Here is a 20184-nt window from a genome sequence, read left to right as displayed (position 1 = left end):
TAAATATTTTATTCTATTTAGAAGTGTGAATTCAATTTTACATAAACATATCATCAGAGTTTTATACCGTTGTATGATAATTGTTACTTTTATGATGGTGGAAATTTTATATTTTTAGATTATATTTTAGCTTAGTTTTGTCCAAAAAATATATTATATTTTAGCTTTGCCAATCCGACAGTAAGGTATAGTATGATGGCACGACTAGTTGCTTATTTCCGTCCGTCTAATCGGCCTTGCAAATTAAAATCACTTTATATAGAACCAATAATATACAATGAAAAAATAATAATATACAATGAAAGAAAAAGATATAAAAAAACAACAACAAAACAACCAATAACGTATCACCTAATTTAATGGGTCTACATGATTATGTTGTAAAACAACAAATCCTTGTAATTAGGATTGATTTAGTTAAGTGGCTACCTTAATAATAGGTGAAGTTTAGTAACAATACACACTATCATAATATATATAATGAGATAGTACTTATTGAAGTAGTAAGGTATTTTCTTGAGAAAGCAAACATTATCAAAAATAGTTAATTAATTTTTTTCTTTTTTGAAGAAGACCAAAGAAATATGCTAAATAGGCATGTACTCCCTCCGTCTCAAAATATAAGCAAAAATTGGTCAATGAAAGTTGATGTATTTGATTTAAAATTTAGTCCAGATACATTCACTTTTGTTGACCTCCTTTTGCTTATATTTTGGGACGGTTGGGACGGAGTAGTAGTTGGTAATAATTAATTAATTAACCTGTTTTCTTGTTCTTCAACAACAGTATTATTTTTCTTGCTTGTAGCATTAGGCATACTTTGTAAACAATTGATCTGTGACTTTGGTTACTCAAAGGCAAGACATATGTGTTACTTTTCATTTAAAATATGCTTCAGAGTCTTGTTAAAAATATTGATCAGCTTTAGCATTCAAAAATATAGAGGTGCTTTAATAGTGAATTTGAATGTATGACACTTTTTTTAAAAGTGGTTATTTTTAAAAAATCTTTATGCAATATTTTTTAAAAGCGATTATTTTTATTAAAAAAAAAAGTGATTCTTTTATAAAAATAAATAAATAAATAAATAAAAACTATAACAAACACTCAAACAGTCACTTAAATTTTTTTTAAGAAAAAAAATCTATTTTTCTTAAAAGATCACTTTTATCATTTTAATAGTGTTTATTATAGATTTTTTAGAAAATCATTTTGTAAAACAAAACTATTTTTTATCATCATAAAATAAAAATGTAATCCTAAATCCTAATGGCTTTTCTAGAATCTTTTAAAGCTAAGAAACATAAGTGCAGGAGCTTCAATTTTTTTAAAAAATATATATTTTTATGATAGAAAACAAACAGAAAATAGCTTAATATTTTTTTTTCAAAATCTCAAAAAAAAAAAATCATTTTTTCTTTACGGAAGCTATTTTACTTAACAACTAATATATTAGCAAATGATAAAAAAAAAATGTCTATAAACAAAGTAATAAACATCTAAAATTTAAAAGTGTGAGGTCTTAAGTTTGAATTTGATGAAAATATCCAACCTAAAACTATCAAAATTGTCCGTTAGATTTTGAAACAATAATTTATTGAAATCATTTTACTTGTAATTTATTCTTAGTCCTCATAAAAAGCTTTGAATTTATATTTAATTGGAAATGAAGGTGGAGGGGAAGAACATCCATGAAACCCTAATCCACAATTTCATGTTTTCTAAATAGCCGTTGAATCAAATCAAACAAATCAAACACCTCACATTTTATCAATGTATTTTAACTACTGCAGCAAATGTGAATCGTCTTATCGAGTAGACAGCCCACAACTGCAGCAAATGCAATAAAAGAACACTACTGCATTAAATCTGAATCCATGTAATAATCACTTCAAAGGTAGTAGAACTAAATGTTTGGGGATTGTATGAGTCAGGACTTAAAAATCTTAAAACAAGGGTGGATTTTTGTTTTAACAAATCAAAGATATATATAAAGGAAAATAATCGATAAAGCATCGATGTTGGATAAAACATCGATCTCCATGTTTTTTACTAAACGCTTATATTAGTCCTAGTTAATGCTAGAAGTATATATAAAGGAAAATAATCGATAAAGGTGTTGCTGCCGAAAAAAAGCTCCCACAAACACAATACAGTAAGGTTTTAGAAACGTCTTCAACAAAATAATTACTAATAAAGCAAGAATGTCACACACTACATAGTATTCAAAGAGATTTGATCACAGCAACCCTTTAGAATTCAAAGTACATTTCACTGACAGCAGAAAACAATACAGCTTCGTAACGCTTGTAACAAAGGTTAAGATAACGGGAAGAGGGCATCTGTGACAGAAACAGTTCAAAAATGAAGGTGCTGCACTGCACACGAAGAATAGTTAATTGCCACGTTCATACAAAACCTGTGAAATTGAAGGTTGATAGATCTGAAGGAAGTTAAAAATTTATCCTGTTAGTGCTTCACCAACGTATGGCCAGTCCAATATACAAGACCGACTGTACCACTCATAAAAACCAAAGACCTTCAAGACTTTGGTACAGTGACATTTAAAATTTTAACATCTTGATATGGCTTATCTGTCTTGTCTGTCTTCACTTTTTCAATAGCCTGCCAACAAAGTTCTCAATTGATTAATTTTTCAGGTACAAAAGAAAGTTCAAATTAATGAAACGAGGACCTGAAAAAGATTTATCATGATGAAAAGTTAAGAGAAAGGAAAATAAGAAGCTCCATGGACCAAAAACCATGGTTGTCAAATTAGCAAGTTAGCGAGTCAGATTGATCACGTCCCAAAAACATGTTAGTTGCATAGACTCTAATCAGTGTATATTCAGTCTAACTAGATCAAACCAACGAGTCAGCTTGATCACGCCCCAAAAGCAGGTTAGTTGCATCGACTCTAATCAGTGTATATTCAGTCCAACTCAAACTAATGAGTCAGTCCACAAGTTGTTAAGTCTAAGAAAAGTTGGAAAAAATACCTAATGCATAGGGCTTGGTTGTTTTCCACTGTTTTCATTGAAGCCTTCACGGCACCAAGAGAACACTACCTCCCTTCCCATGACATTTTTATTATGATAACTGCTAGTGTCAAACACTGACACAGCAACAAACACTCGCCCATATACTGATGCCATAACACCTTACTTTTAATTTGTAAACTAGGCAACCGGTTCTCCAAAAACCACATATTTTCACCTTCTTCCGATCTCTCTCTCTCTCTCAAAGCACAAACCACCAGCGACCAACATCCCTATCCCCTCATCCTTACACTCACGCACAAGTATCTCACACCTCCAGTCACAACCCAGTTGTCCCACCACACTGGTAAGCTACCACCTCACGTGCCACAAACTTAATGTGTTTTTCCGGTCTACCCATCAATCAAAAATAAAGATTTAACCAAAATAATAACCCCCTTAGAACTAAGACTCGCAACAAATTAGAACTTTGATATAGCAAGTCTACCAAAGATTAACAACAACACAAAACACAAGAAAAGGATCAAAGCACTAGCCTCCAACAAGGAAAGTGAGAGAACTAGTTTCACAAAACTTCTTTTCTGTAATAAGATTCAAGATCTTATGAATTCATTATGGAAGAAGCACAAAAAAAAGGATGATTTGTTTTTGGAGTTTCACGCATGGGGAGAGGCGGGAATATTATTATATTTTTATTGGAGAGGCAGAGCACAAGAAAAGGAGATAAATTTAAAAAGGTGCCTAATGTGGGTTGAAGATTGCACGAGCGTTTGATGCTAGCAGTTCTCTTATATTATATATTGTGCTAAGGGAATTATATTACTCCCTTCTTGCCCCTAAATATAATGCTCTCTTGAGAAATTTTATTCTCTTTCTCTCTCTATATGACCCACCCTATTTGAATTTTCAACTACATTAATTATTTCTTTATTAACATATCCCTAATTAATTTCCATCTATTTCTACAACAACCACTAAATAATTAAATACTATAATGGAAACCTTAACTGATTATCTCTTTTGAAGGGTTAAATATTTAAAAGCAATATCAATTGTTAACAAATTTACTACTACTAGTATCATAAAAAAAAAATACAACTACTACTACAATTTTCTTAATTCCCATAATTTAGTCCATGGGGCCCTAGATTTAGGGATGGAAGGAGTATTTATTATATATACATGCCATTTATAGGGTTTTTTCAATATTATTCTTTGTTAGGTAAAGTCTAAGGAGATTTATGTACCAAAAAAAAAAAAAAAAAGTCTAAGGAGATTATGGATTTATCTGAACTCTCGAGTTTGACAATATTGCCAAAAAGAAATCAAGGAAAGAACTCATTTAAAGATATATTCAGGTGATACAAAGCACATTCATGGAAATTATTTGCCAAATAAAATCTGCACAAAAACATGCAGGGAATTCCAAGATATGACAGACATGACTTAATATGTTGTACTAGATAATGCTCACGGAAGATTAGAATCCAATTTACCTGGACAACATCCATTCCCTTCACAACTCTACCAAATACGGTGTGCTTGTTGTCCAGCCATGGAGTAGCCACTGTGGTGATAAAAAACTGAGAACCATTGGTATTTGGCCCCGCGTTTGCCATTGACAATGTGAAAGGCCTATCATGCCTTAAACTGCAAAAGAAAAATTATATGGTCTAAGTTTCATAGATGATCAAACACAGATGATAGTTATATAGTTACTCTAGAGTCTGAAATCGTGATCATATTTCAAGTGCATAATAAGACAGAACATTTACAAACAGAATTGAGTACCTTTTGTGAAATTCATCTTCAAATTCTCTTCCCCAAATGGATTGCCCACCAGTGCCGTCTCCTAAAGGATCTCCTGTTTGTATCATGAAGCCTTTGATGACCCTGTGAAAAATAAGATTGTCATAGTAGCCGTTTTTGCAGTGAGTTGTAAAGTTTTCCACAGATTTTGGACATTCCTCTGGGTATAACTTCATGTGAATATCACCCATAGTGGTGTGCATAATCTGCAAAAAGAAGAATTGCAATTGTCAGAATCTTTATAGGGAACAAACCTAATTTTAACTTGTAAAGAAAATATGTAAAACTACTCGAGTAAAGAATGAAGGAAATATCTTTCCTGTCTGCTATTGGATAACTACTTAAATAGAAGAATATAGAGATAAGCTATTGATAGACAACTTTTGTTTTTGTGTGGATTGGGGAATAAATTATTTTGATTAAAAGCAGTCTTCTATTTGATTGTCAACCACAATAACCTACATTAAAGGCCAAATTAAGATAACTCACCACATTGTCAGGAAGTGATGTTGTAAGTGACTTTCCAATATCTGAAACTGCCAAAAGTTCATCAGCGGGAGGCTTTTCATTGAACACATCTCTTCCCTTAGTTGCATCTTCAGGCTCCTCAGGCTCTCTTCGACTGATACACGGCATACCAAAACTTAGCTACAATTTAGATTTTATATTTTGCGTGCCAAACAACAAATGATGCAAGAAGTAACCAAAATGTAAAACCTCAAACGTACTGAGGCAAAATGCTACCAGGCAAATACCATGCATGACATTATCAAATAAAGGAGTGGTACGATGACGGTGGAGTTTTAACTGTCATACCTGAATAAATATATCCTGTGCTTTTTGAAAGCACAGCATAGGAGAGTGGGATCTGTCAAGGGCTCTTTGCTCTCATTTGCATTCGCAGCTACTGAAGGAATCTTTCTTACTTTTTTGCTGCTTCGTTCACCATGATATAAAGCTATTCTTAAGAACCTATCATTATTCTCCACTTTTCCAAGTATTCGAGCAACTTTATTGGTGTGCAAATTAACAACCTATGGCCATGCAGATGTAAAAACATTAGGGAATGAAGTTTCATCTAGTGGCTGCATTGCATTAGCAAGCAACGAAAAAAGTTACAAATACTAAAAAAATGTATAACCGAAGGAAGTGAAATGATTGCAACCCAATTAAGTACGAAAAAACTCACTTTAATCCCAAGCAAGGTTGCATATATAAGAAAGTTGGAACTATCATCAAAAACCGCATTTGGTTGTGGTGCACTTTCTGTCTTCTCTATTTCTCTCTCAACAGCCATTCTTCGACCGAAATCAATGGCTTCCAATCGATATAATGGAGCATCGCTTCTTTGGAGATCTTGAGCAACCTATCAATATATCAATTCATTTATAAATCAAATGTCCAAAAACAATTAGAGAAAAGACAAAATTTCAGGCAAAACTGTTACCTCCAAGGATTCATCATAAACACGCCTCAGTTTACCCGTTCTGAACCAAAACACGCGTATCCTACGGTCAGGTGATGTAACGGAAAATTGTTGACCATCTGGGCTGACCTAAAGTAGGATGCAATACAGAAAATAAGTACCATCGAAATCAATAACAGAATATTAAGTTATCAACTATTCATTTGGAAGTGTGTTTAGACAACTGTGGTACCTCAATAGACGAAACAGATGTCTTGCATTTTACTATTTCAAAGAGGTTAGTATCGCTTCTAACCTTAAAACTCACCCTGCGAGCACCAAAGGAAATGATTAAATTGCATTAGTAACTACACAAAATCCATACATCATGCAGCTACAAATTTCCGTAACTGTTTTATGTAACAAAAACTGCTAATAGTCATAATGTAGGAACAATCACATAATGTTTAATAGTTTCTATTTCACGCCATTGCTGACTACAATTCTGTTTCACGTAGTACATATGTCTAGTGGCCCCTTATTAGCTGGCCTAACCCAAAATTCTTAGATCAATAGCCATGTTGTCAAAAGGTGCCTCCGAGTAGGCTATAATACAACATCAAACAGAATTTAAAAAACACAAACTCTGAAGTCTGGATACAACAGCCATTATGTTCCCTCTGGCAGTATGAATCAAATCTCATATGTTGCAACATTTGGAATCAAATTCATATAGCACCTAAATAGGAATGATATACTGTATTTAAGGTAGTATTTTTTATGGTCAACTAAAACTATTAATAGTTAAACTTAAATCATAGACTCATAAGATTATTATTTATGATTGCACCTTGTGTTAAGATTCAAAGAGTGGTAGTTGAAATTGCTAGAGGTGGACTTCAGAATTCTCAGTTTTCAAATTATAATATACATGTGGTTAAGCTAAACAAAATTTGTAAAATGCAAGTGGTTTGACATATTTGAGTATACGTAAGAGACAGAATTTTGAGGACCGACAACCAAAAGTATTTAAATCTTGATGAATCTGTTATCTAAGTAAAGAGACAGACGCAGAACTGAAGTAAGACACTAATAAAGCACGTACTCATCCTCCGGGAACTGGAGTGTTGTTGGGTTCCAGTATTCGATGATACCCCTTGTATCTGCCGAAATTACAGTATCATACACAGGGTTGAACTTCATAACTTTAATAGGACCCATATGAATCTGAATGAAGGAGAAAAGAATGAAAATATTTGTAATTATATTTTGAAAAGAAATAACACATAAAATAGTAAATAAAAGCTAATGCATTTTGAAAGCTCAGTTACAGTATAGGTAATTTAGAATTGGCACCTCTTTGGAGATGATTGGATCATTTGAACCAGATCGTGCATCATAGATGTGAACAAAAGATGAGTTCCTATCGCTAATAGCAAGCCTAGCTTTGACATCCCCTTGATTATAAACCCATTCAATAGCACCAGGAATGTATGGCAACCGAATCATCACCATCATATCAAAGTTGACTACATCGTATACTTTTACAGAACGGTCATTTGATATTGTACAGCAAAGCAGACCATCAATACTAACCTGCGTAGCTGAAATAAGTCATGGTTGATGACAAGCACAACAATATTATGAAAACAAAAATACTTAAGTACTAAGTATAACTATACTTTCAATAGTCAATAGCAGCTGTAGGGGCCCCTAGGCACTATACAAAAGCATGAATGTTCCCTCAAATTCATAGCCACTCCCCCTACTTTTTATTTGCATTTTGTTCATTGCACCTTTAAACTAATTTGATTTATATAGAGTTTGGATGTTGGTAACAATGAACATTGATTATTAGTTATGATTTACGAAGGTCTTTAATTTTGTGTATTCTTCTATTCTCGAGCTTTTACATGTGTAATATTATTCTATTCTAGTCCTTAAACTTCAACTGTTCGATCCATACCACAACCCAATATGCCACTATAGTGTTTTTTGAGTTGGCCACTTATCTGCCATTGACTACAAAGGATAATATCATATATCATAGAATTGAAGAAACAACCAATTAAATCATACATGACTTTACTGTTTACAAGCAAAAAGATTGTGTCAGGTTAATGAACTTACAGCTAGACCTTCAATAGGACCAAGATGAGATCTAAAGTGTTTTGCAAACTCAATACCAATAGGCCTTTTCTTCCAAAACTTCAAATGCCCTGACAACAGAAGTAAACCACACAAAGAGATATAACATTATGTTATTATTCCAAAAGAGACAAATATTACACCTTTGTTCACACTACAAATGTTATAGCATGTAAATTTTTTAACAAAAAAACAACAAAATATAGATAATAGTAAGGATTTAATTTTTATTTTTTTGATTAATAGTAAGGATTTAATTTGTATACATTGAAAGTGTAATTTTTTCAAACTTGTATCAAATTACTCCATGATGGGACTTTTTAAAGTTAATTCCTAAAATATCTCTACAAATATCGATTAGGTATGATTTGATACATATGTAAAACAACTTTACACCATCAGTGCAAAAAAATTAAATCTCTAATAGTAAAAGTAGCAGCTAATAAGATCACAAGTTCATTACATAAAAAAAAAAAAAAAAGGTCACTACATTATATCGGTTGCTTAAAGTAATCTGCAGCAGTCTACTCATGACTGGCAAAAAAATCCAAATTAATCACTAATATTAGTCACTCAAACTCAAAAAACATAATACAATTGCAGAAATGACAATCAGAACACAATATACCATCTGCACTTCCAGTAATGAAAAACTCTGCAGACGAAACAGCAACATGCGTAACGACATCACGATGCATATAGCTTTTCTCGTACCTATAAAACCAAACAAATAATAAACATCCAATTTCCATTTCCATTACTCTTACGTTTTCATACACACTTAGCCCCTGTTTCAATAAAAAAAACTTAAATTTACAGCTTATAGCATAAGCGCTTATCATGATATGTGCTAATGTTTGAGCTATTTCTATTTTCTACTTCTATAACAAGAGATAAAACAAACTTAAATTGTCATCGTATAACCAATAAGTTGTTTTCATAACTTATCTTGGAGAGCTTATGAGAAAGGCTCTGTTTGGCAATGCCCAAATTTTGAGCTTATAGCTTATAAGCTCATATGACAAAAAAAATACTTGTTTGGCAACTTCTTTTTTTCACGAACTTATAGCTTATTTTTACTAGTTTATAGCTTATTTTGATAAACTAATTCAATTATCTTATTTAATGCTAAAAGTTTATAGCGTAAGGAGGGACAGAGAGGTGCAGTGGATTAGCATTCTCACTAGAGCTGTATCTAACTTAGTGGGAAAAGCATGAATAGAGACAGGTGGCATGGGGGAAAGAGAAAAGGGATCTGCTGGTTATAAGAGGAAAGAATGTTCAGTAGGGAATTATGCATGATTTTAGTAGTCACTTTATCATTCAAACGTATACTGTAATTCTGCCATAGAATCACTTGATTCTATTGGATTATCAGTCCTATCGGTATCATTTTTTCTCTCAATTTTACCCTTGTCATCTTACATGAAAAAAATTAAATATTAATCAAACATACCTTCTTTATGTTATTTCATATCTACAACCTAGCTCAACCGCTAACTTTACCAAACACTACAAATTCAATCAGCTAGTTTATCCTCTATAAGCTATAAACTAGTTTGTTAGTTATTCGCTATAAACTAACTTATAAGCTATCCGCTATTTCGAGCCAAAATAAGCTTAAAAAAAAAACAGCTTTTTAACACATCATAAACTATCTTCATTAGTTCTCCCAAACAGTGTCACAAAGTGCGTATCATGTAAAAGCCAACAACCCAAACAGGTCCTTAAAGATGCTAATTTAACTGCATACATTTTCCTGAACATAGTGAATCCATTGCTATAGTTTCAAATTTCAAATTCTCCTAATTGATCAAACACAAACCCTAATTCAAAATCTAGAGTCTCTACGACTAAAAGAATAAGAGATTAACAGCAATTACTTACATATTAGCGGAAGGTAAAGCATCGAGATAAGCTTGTTCGAATTGAAGAGGTCGTTTGGGTCGAGCACGAGGAGCTGGACCGGGTCCAACTAAGGGTTCATCTTCGCTTACATTCGCGCCATTATCATGCTCCTCCGCCATTATCGTATTGAATTAAGAAGAGAGTGTTTCAACTATGTAGAAAAATGATTAAATTATTTGAAGTGAATAAATTGGATGAAGAAGTTATAAGATTATGCGATGAATATGGAAATTGAAGAAACAGAAGAAGCTTATTGTAATTGAAAGAGTGAGTGAAGTGAGAATTTGCGTAAAAACCCTAAATGCTGTGTCGTTTTGATAATTATTCCGTTTTGATAAACCGACAATGAGTATTGGGTTGGGTTGGGCTATACTTTGGTAAACCAACTTCTTTTTGGCCAACCCAATACAAATAGATACTTTTTGCACCCCATTTTTCTTACATGATTTTGTTAGGATAGTTAGTGTTTGTTACTTTAGTTAGTCAATTATGAATTAATTACTCAATTAGTTTTCTTTAAAATGTCATAGTTAATAATTAATAATTAATAATTTTTTGTTAGATTAGTAGTTTCAAAGTTTGAACCCTGAATATTTCATTATCTGAACTCTTAGTTCAAATCAGTTGAGCTATCTAAGTCACTTCATTATGAATATTGTAAGTAAAAGAAGTTAAGATTTCTAATTGTAGTTAGGTTTGTTCACATCTGGAATCATTTATGAAAGTAAAAGAAGTTTCGTAAGTACAACTCAAATGATAAAAAATAATGCAGAACATTAAAATATCTCTCTTGAATGAACCAAATTAATATTGGAATTATAACATGTTTCAAGTAATTAAAAAATATGAGTGTTGAAGTAGATGGGGTAGTGGAATCTCTCCTACTTGCCCATGTTGTGGGAATGAAGATGAAACTGTCCTTTATGTGCTTTGTGACTGCATTCACGCCACTCGGGTATGGCTTCATATTGTGCCTTCTAGTTTTATAACTAATTTCTTTTCCTTTGATTGAAGGGACTGGTTTTTATGTAACATTAATAGGAAAGAGGTAGGGACGAGCATATCTAGATGACAATTGACAAACCACCTTCATGACGACATGCTGGTATTTATGGAAGTGGAGAAATAAAACTATCTTTGAAGCTGACTTCAGACGGCCGAATAATCCAACTTTATTGATCCAAAGATTCATTAAAGATATTGAAGACTCCAAAAAGAAGTCTCTCCACATAGGGTCTAAATTGAAGGACATTATCTACATAGGATAGAAGCGATCAAGCGATGGATGGGTCAAACTCAGCAGCGATGGTTGCGGTGGTCTTTTTTGAGATTCAGATGGTAGATGGATTAAAGGCCACACCAAGAAGATTGGAACTTGTGATGCATTACATGCTGAGATGTGGGGTTTGTACTTGGGTTTGTACATGGTTTGGAGGGAACATATTTCTCATCTTATAGTGGAAAGTGACTCAAAGATATTGATTGACATGATCTCTGACAATTTCAAGTTTAATGGGAATATCCCTATTTTAGTTCAACGTATCATGAAGCTGCTAAAAATGAAGTGGCACGTGTGAATCAACCATAACTGACGCGAAGGAAATCGGAGTGCTGATTAGCTTGCTAACTCTAGCACTATGGTGGATCATTTGAATTTGATCATTTTGGAGACGGCTCTGAGTGAGCTGCAACAAATTCTATTTGATGATATTTTGGAGTAGTTTCTTTCTTTCTTGGGTTTTACCCTCTATTGTACCAAACAAAAAAAATACGAGTGTTGAAATTACTTTTCTTTTACAAATGTGTAACTTGCTCGAGAGTTGCAAATTTTATATTAATGGAGCGAAATACATATAGGTTGGGTAAGTATAATTTAGTGTAGTCCCCGTAAGCTCAACTAAATTGACAATAATATCGTATTATATATGCAGGAATTGAGATTTGAACTCAAACAATTTGCCTATTCATTTTAAGGGTGGATTATTAATCATTAAACTACTTGACCAAAAAAAGGTACTACATCCGATCCTTTTTTTTAAGAGACAATTGACCTTTTAAATTCATTAAATAATTGATGGATTTGATCTTGTGTGAATGGCTTAATAGTCGTATATAAAACTCGATTTGATATACATTTCATTTCCTCTTCAAGTAAAAAAGAGTGGGTGAAGAAAAACATCCTATAAACTTTATGAACAGCCTATTGCATATAGTGGTGTGTGCAAATGAAACCTAAAGTTTAATGTGTACACCTTTGAAGTACATACTCTAGAATTAAGTTTATCATGTGTCCAACATGTGTGAGTGTCTTTCACTCGTCCTCGTCCATCTCATATCAAGTTTGTGTCTGCACATGCTTTGGAGGAAGTTCAATCTTAAGCAAATCTATTAGAAATGGAATGTATAGCAATACTCAAAGTCAATCAGACAGAACAAAATGTTTCTAAATGATCAGAATCTGAAAATGAAGGGTGGTTATCATCACTCTCACTTCTCACAAGCTAGTGGCTACAACCAAACCCCACGGTTGTCTTGTGCACGCAACACACGACATTTCCACGTGGTTGGATGCATGTTCTTCCACAAATAAAAAAGGGCCACAAATAAAAAACAGAAATTGACATGGTTTTGTACACAAATAGAAATAGCCACAAGGTGCCAGCGGTTTTCTCGTTCATTCATGCTCTTCCTAAGTCAATATCATTGTTTCTACATAATTTGTCTCATGCTACATTTCAATGCTATCTTTGTTTGACATTAGTGAATTGCAGCCCCATTTATTAATATAACTAAAAAACTCAACAAAATATTATTAAAATCATGTGCTACTGCTTTTGCCAGCTATATTATATAATTCACCAAACCTATCTGCATATGGTACGTATCGCTCTACTTGAGCAGAGCACTCATTAATTTAATTTGTCAACATGCTCAATTAACATAGTTTGGTTGACAATTACATTTCTCTATTCAAGCCTCTTAAATTATAAAGACAATAGTATGGTGACAAATTAACTTAACGGAGAAGAAATAAAATATAAATAAAAAAGATAAATACTCCTATAATTGAATTTCCTTAAACTAGCTAGCTAACTGTACTTTTCCTCCTTGTATTGAGATTCGGCTCCCCTGCAGTCATATCTCCATGCATTCATGCATTAGGGACATCTATGAACGTTTGATCAAGATCAGACTGTCTAATAATAAAATGAACATAAATATCGACATTCTTTTAGATCGTCTATGTTTGATCCAACGGTCATTGATGTCCTGAATACGTGAATGCAGTAGTATCCCATGGCCGATCCAAATTCCTTTTATTGTCATCAATAATAATCAATAGGAGTTTGTGGACAACTATCATCAGATAAATCATCTTTATCTTTACTATAAGGTGGTGGAACATAAGGTGGAGTTGTACACCTTAACAATGCCCAATTCACACCTTGAAAAAACGAGTGGTGTTTGATTGTAGAAGCCCCCATTATTGATCCTAATCTCCTAGCTGGATCCTTAACCAATAACTGTGAGATAAGATCTTTTACCGTGGCTGGCACGGTAGGTTCCTTTGGGAACTCCAAAGCTCGAGCCACAATATTTGCTAGAGTTAATTCATTATCCAAGCCTCTAAAAGGCGTAACACCATAAAATAATTCAAATATAAATATTCCTAAGGTCCACCAATCCACAGCACTACCATGTCCTTCACCAGACACTATCTCAGGAGCCAAGTATTCATGTGTCCCAACAAATGACATGGATCTAACATCAATAGGCTCAGCAACAAACTCAGGCCCATTAAACTGGTTTTGTTTCTTCTTTCGTTTGCGTTTTGGTTGGAAACAAGACACTGCTGGGACAATACAATTAGGTATTATGCATGAAGATGAGGCGAATTGAGAGGATCCAGTGTGGGGATATTTTTGTGGGACTACTTGTGGAGAGTTTTGACTTGAGATTATTATCTGAGCTGGTGTTGAATCAGCAGCATCACATTTTAATGAGAGATCAAAGTCTGTGAGCATTATATGGCCATCTGATCTTACTAACACATTCTCTGGCTTGAGATCACGGTATACTATTCCCAACATGTGAAGGTATTCAAGTGCCATCAGCACCTCTGATGCATAGAATCTGTGAAAAAAAAAGAGATAATTAAGAGTTAATTAGCATTAACTAAACGGCCAAATCTAGAGTAGTACTACTAGTTTGCATTTGTCACATAAATTTTGTCTTAATTTTCCAGCTGACAAGGAAAAAGAACGCTAATAATCCAGAGTTCGGCCAGTAAATAAAGTTTCATCAAACATTGTTTTATTTTAGCAAGAATTTCAACCTTAGATTATCTCAAAATCTTTTTTCGTTTTTAGCTTTAACTCCCTGGTTTCTAAGAAAGGGGGTTGGTAATCCAGAATTCAGCTGCGAGGTGTCTAGCTAAAAACTGTTTCCACTAGGAATCAAAATCGAATTCTTCCGAACAATTCGTCCTGAGGGAGCTCATGAACCACTTGAGTCCAATGTCATAGTTAATTATCTCAAAATCATTGTTTGTGAGTAAGTCTTTGCATTTGTGACATGATGTGTTTTTGGTTAGGAAGATACTTATATATAATTGGCATAAAGATTGCAATAATGTTATCTCTAAGCTAAGGGAAGGTTTAATTATTGGCCAACATGACCCTAAGAATGCATATAAGAATATTGGTTGTTAGGCCTACCCAAGGAATCATGAGGAACAGACAAGGACATAATCCTAGTAAGAAAAATAAAATCAAAAACATCATAATCCTATTCCTCTAGGTATATGAATATTTTTGATGTTTTTATATGACATTGACAATAATGTTTTTAGGTACTGAAATTCCCATATGTTGCGCAAAATATGCTTCAAAAAGTCATGAAATAAAAATTATTCACCGCACAAAATGGAAAAGGAAAAATATTGTCACTGACACTGCCCTATGTATATCACAAGAGTTAATTCAAAAAGTTGCTTGTTTCACATAAGACATACAAATAATGACAACAAAGCAAAAGCTGGAAAATAACTCTTCATCCAATTCTTTGCCAAAGAAATACTAAAAAACTATTCATCCAATTCTAAGCACAGCATAATAAAAACAATTTTATTTGGAAATAATTTTTTATAAATAATTCGAGTTAAATGCATATATGAAATAAGACTTGGCTTTTGCTTGCTTTCATTGTTGTTGGTATGCAGCTAAAAAACAAAATATAATAAAAATGCTTGAACTGTAACGAAAAAGACAACTTTATGAACCCAATTTCTTTTTGGCCCCATAAAGATAGAACATGTAAACATGAAAAAATAGACTAATTAGTACGTACTTCAAAGAAAAAGCTGTAAAATAAAGGAAAATAATGGCACAGCTGCAAACACTAGAACCAGATTTTGGTTGAGCATATCTCAATAAGGGACCACTGGTAAGTGCTAACCTCTTATTCAATTTATATATATATATATATAAAATAATAATCCATAAATGACGCAAAAGTTTATGGGTTCTAGGATAAAATATTTTCATTTCATCTAGATATTATAATTCTATTTTTTAAAAAGTTAAATAAATGAATCTTTTAATAAAAATGTTTAGCATAAAATTTTCAGGTATTTGCAATTTCAAAAGAAAAAATAAAACATTTCAACTGTGTAACATAAAATCAAAAGTGTTCATTTCAATAATAAAAAAAAACCAATAGCATATAGCTAATGGAAAGGTAGGACCCGATGTTGTAAGTGTTTTACACAATTTCACATCATAAATGATTTCAACTACAAATTTATCACCAACTCTAATTTTAAAACGATAGTAATGCTAGTTACATAAACTGAGAAAGGATCTGCTCCGGTGTAAATTTTCACGAGAGGAGAAACTGCGTCGTTCTTTACCACTTAAAAGTTATCATTCATTTTTTCTTTGTATTCTTTTGCTAAAACACGAGTAATGTGGGAACAGATTACCTCCCGTTGGAAAATAACATGAGGGATTGCAGTGCTTCTATCGACCCTTCATTTAATTATTTTCTTATGTAAGTTTTAATTGGATGGTCATGACTCATGATTCCACATAAAAAAAAAGTGATCTCCTCCTTAGTAATGTTAACCCTTAACATTTCTCTTTAATTAATTATAAAATAGTACTATACATCATTATATATGAATGAAAGTCGAACAAATAATATACTCTGCCGATAATCCTTACACAAGTACTAGTAATATTTTTTACATTTCTTTCCCTCAGAAGGGGTGGCTTTGAGTTTTTCCTCTTTTTTTGATGGCTGGTGGTTTTGAGTTTTGACTTTATATAGTTTTACGTAAAATTGTAGGCACGTGAAGGAATGATGATTATCCAATTATTATACTGTAATTAATAAACCAACACACGTGGTCAGACACATCACGGAATCGAACGGTTAAGTAAGCCAAAGCTAGAAAGACACGTCAAAATTTAATTTTATGTTGACCAATGACCTTAATGTTAGTACTCACTAGCTACTACTATTAGACACTACTAGTATACTCTATTTATTGGAAAATAATATTCGGACTATGGAGTACAAAAATTAGATACTAGTACATGTAGACGTAGTACTCTCTTTGATCGCTGCTATAAAGAATTTGTTTTAATGTTAGTACAGTATACTCTCTTTATTATTGAAAAAATAATAATATATTTTTGATGAATAATATAAATTAGATATATTAATTTTTCAATAAATTAAAGAAACAATTTACTTATTTATTTATAACATTAATCAGAGGAGCATCAACATTTACTGAAGAGAACTACTCCAAGAAGTAATGAATAATTATTATACCGTCTATAAAAAAATGAATAATTATTATACCAGAATTATTGGATCAATCATCAATCCATCAAACAACCAATTTTTAACTGGCAAAATTTAATTTTGGCATTCAATCATGGCCCTTGTGCGATTTATTTGTGTGAATCGGGTATATTATATTATGAAATATAATTATAGAGACTAATGATTTTTTAAGTCGGATGATAAATTATTGGGAAAGGCTGCATGTTAGTGATTTAAAAAAGGAAATATTTTATCATAATAATTCATACAATTAATTCATTTTTTAAATTTAATTACAAATTAATTACACAAAATTTAAGAAAATATTTCTACTTTTAAATTTTTAACATGTTTCCTGGGAATAGGGCACATAGCCGTAAGGACACATGTTAGCGAGACAAAAAAAATAATACATTACCATTTTTATTTACTTGACCATTAATATGGAGACACCATTTAACATTTTTATAAAAAAAAAAAATACTTCTGTAAATATAAACATAATAAGAGAGTAAACATCAAATACACCCTGAAATTTTAAAATTCGTCAAATACTTTCCTTAAATTCCACTCCACAGAATCCACGTTAGGAGATAATTTAATTGACTTTTTAAAATTTCAGGGACTATTTGTCTATTTCCAAATTTCATGAGGATATTTAACAAATTTTAAAATTTCAGGGTGTATTTGACAATTTACTACAATTTACTCCATAATAAGCAGGCAAATGAGGGTGACCTAAGGTGGGTCCCACGCATATCAAAAGAGGAAAACGGAGGAATGGGAATGGGAATGGTGGTTTATGGAGCCTACAAAACAAGCATGAATAAAATAACCGTCACTTTCATATTTTCATTCGTTCTGTTATGAATGAAAGTTACGATAACGGTTCTACTCACTTCTAAGATTTCCACAAACGGTTCCTCTACACATTCCCGCACCCGATCCCATCCTCTCTCGTTGTTTCAATAATCACTTTCGCACATTAAGTCACTCTCATTAATCGAGAGAGACAGGTGGGATGAATAGTTCAACAGGTTGGAGTTTAAGGTTTAGGGTTCAAGTTCTGTTAATGAGAAAAACTAACATAACATTAACAATTTGCTTATAAAAAAACTCTCATAAATCAACATAAAAAAATTCAAAAATAAATAAAAATAAATAAAATGGTGAATTACGGACCTGACGGCGGATTCAGGGAACCGTTTATTTGGCTGCCGTTGCCGGAGAACATGAAGATCACCGCCGGGACAAAACTCCGTCAAAAGACAAAGCCATTTGGCAGCATCAATAGTAGCATAAAGAGTAGGCAAAAAAGGATGATCAAGAGATTCAAGTATTTCTCTCTCCGTTTTCGCTCTTCCTTCTTTACTTCTACTAACTAACTCCTTCTTATCCATCACTTTCGCCGCGAACATCGCTGGAATTTTCCCGTCGTCATTAAGTTCAGCAAGATAAACAGAACTAATATCACCGGAACCGAGACGGCGGGAGAATCGAAGGTCAGACGGAAGGATGTGACGAGAAGGTGATTCTGATCGGATCCGGTGAATGGCGGACCAGCGAGGGTCGGATAAAGGAGCGTGATGTTTGGTGATTGGCGGATTTAGGGATCGATTTGAGAGATGAGCGGAGGTTGAGGCGGTTGTGGTGGAACCGAAGCTTGTGCTTCGTTTGATGTCGGCGTTGGTGGTGGTTGTGGAGGCGAAGCTTAGGCTTTGAAGGTCGTCGGTGAGATCGTCGAGCCATGGGTCCATTGCGTTGGGAAGAGAGAAGGAGAGAGTGAGAGTGTTTGTGTCGAAATGGAAAACGGTGATTTCTTTCTATGTAAAATGAGGGAAAGGGGGAAATTAAATGTTTATGACTTTTCGGGTTTTTAAATGGCTTTTCGAGATTCTGATTAATTATAAATGGATTTATTTATAGTAATAGTAATAATGATGATATCACTGATTTTTGTAATAAATATAGGGTTTGGATCTTAAAATATTAGTCTGAATTTTTTTAGAGTTTTTTAGTCCAGTCCAAAAAAATCTGAATTTTAATATGGGCTTTTTTAGGAGTATTTCCTCTAATATTTATTATAAAAAAAAATATTGTTAAAATTTATTTATTGATTGGTGTATTTGATATATAATATAAATCAAGTCATATAAATCAACTATCATCCAAAAAACTTAAAAACCAAACTTTTTCTACAACAATGACTAAGAGAGTACAAATCAATTTATTTATAGGTTAAATTGCAGTTTTGGTTCCTTATGTTTTTTAATTGTGTGATTTTGGTCCTTTTAGTTTCAAATGAGCGATTTTGGTCGACATGTTTCATAATTGTGCGATTGTGGTCCCTAGTTTCAAACGAGCGATTTTGGTTCCCCACATTTTCCTCATTTTGCATTTCTTGGTCCTTATCGACTATTTTGACAAAAAAAACTACTGACATGAATTTTTTTGACACATAGTATCTTAATTATATTGGACAACCTATAAAAAAAAATTAAAAAAAAAAAGGAATGGTCACCTAAGCCTGTTGAAGCTAGCCGCTTGCCTACAATGTTCCTTGCCATGGCAGATGCAAGAGCTGTTCTCATTAAATTGGCATATCGATTACATAATATGATGACGCTAGATGCATTGTCGATTGCCAAGCAGTAGAGGTTTGCAAAGGAGACTTTGAAGATTTTTGCACCTTTGTCCAATCACTTAGAAATATCTAATTGGAAGGAACAATTAGAAAACTTATGTTTTAAGCATCTCAACCCAGTGCAACATAAGGAGCTTTCGTTGAAGCTTCTGCAATTGAGAGATTAGAGCAAGCACTCAAAGATGATGAAATTTTTTTAAAAAAAACTCATGTGACCCTTTCTTGATTTTTTTTTTAAAAAAAAAATAATAAATTTTTTTTATAGGTTGTCCAATGTAATTTAGACATGTGTCAAAAAAAATTATGTCAAAAGTTTTTTGGTCAAAATGGTTAATAGGGACCAAAAAATGCAAAAAGGGTAAATGTGGGGACTAAAACCGCTCGTTTGAAACTAGGGGGGCCAACATCGCACAATTATGAAACTAGGGGACCAAAAT

General features: G+C 32.8%; 2 protein-coding genes across 2 annotated transcripts; both read right to left on the bottom strand.

Annotated features, from left to right (window-relative positions):
* Nucleotides 1-2251: 2251 nt before the first annotated feature.
* Nucleotides 2252-10592, bottom strand: LOC123895495 (peptidyl-prolyl cis-trans isomerase CYP71). Its single transcript, XM_045945856.1, has 13 exons — nucleotides 10249-10592; nucleotides 8990-9075; nucleotides 8344-8432; nucleotides 7570-7809; nucleotides 7319-7440; nucleotides 6467-6542; nucleotides 6256-6363; nucleotides 5998-6174; nucleotides 5625-5842; nucleotides 5298-5430; nucleotides 4791-5014; nucleotides 4496-4649; nucleotides 2252-2625 (listed from the first exon to the last, which is right to left on the bottom strand). Exons 1-13 carry the CDS (start codon nucleotides 10386-10388, stop codon nucleotides 2542-2544), a joined length of 1851 nt encoding a protein of 616 aa, XP_045801812.1. The 5' UTR covers nucleotides 10389-10592; the 3' UTR covers nucleotides 2252-2541.
* Nucleotides 10593-12895: 2303 nt separating this feature from the next.
* Nucleotides 12896-18993, bottom strand: LOC123895494 (serine/threonine-protein kinase D6PKL2-like). Its single transcript, XM_045945855.1, has 2 exons — nucleotides 18286-18993; nucleotides 12896-14403 (listed from the first exon to the last, which is right to left on the bottom strand). The coding sequence occupies exons 1-2, from the start codon at nucleotides 18858-18860 to the stop codon at nucleotides 13596-13598; spliced, it is 1383 nt and encodes a 460-aa protein (XP_045801811.1). The 5' UTR covers nucleotides 18861-18993; the 3' UTR covers nucleotides 12896-13595.
* Between the last annotated feature and the right edge of the window lie 1191 nt (nucleotides 18994-20184).

The sequence above is a fragment of the Trifolium pratense genome, linkage group LG7 (genome assembly GCF_020283565.1).
Source record: "Trifolium pratense cultivar HEN17-A07 linkage group LG7, ARS_RC_1.1, whole genome shotgun sequence".
In the NCBI taxonomy this organism is placed as follows: domain Eukaryota; kingdom Viridiplantae; phylum Streptophyta; class Magnoliopsida; order Fabales; family Fabaceae; genus Trifolium; species Trifolium pratense.
This window is presented reverse-complemented; position numbering and strand designations above follow the sequence as displayed.

Excerpts from the sequence above, each read along its gene's own strand:
- LOC123895495 (XM_045945856.1), bottom strand. The coding sequence starts at position 10,388 with ATGGCGGAGGAGCATGATAATGGCGCGAATGTAAGCGAAGATGAACCC. Across the intron at positions 7,441-7,569 it reads ATCCAATCATCTCCAAAGAG|ATTCATATGGGTCCTATTAA; the intron begins GTGCCAATTCTA and ends TCCTTCATTCAG. Across the intron at positions 6,175-6,255 it reads TTTATGATGAATCCTTGGAG|GTTGCTCAAGATCTCCAAAG; the intron begins GTAACAGTTTTG and ends ATATATTGATAG.
- LOC123895494 (XM_045945855.1), bottom strand. The coding sequence starts at position 18,860 with ATGGACCCATGGCTCGACGATCTCACCGACGACCTTCAAAGCCTAAGC. Across the intron at positions 14,404-18,285 it reads TTCCCTGAATCCGCCGTCAG|ATTCTATGCATCAGAGGTGC; the intron begins GTCCGTAATTCA and ends TTTTTTTCACAG.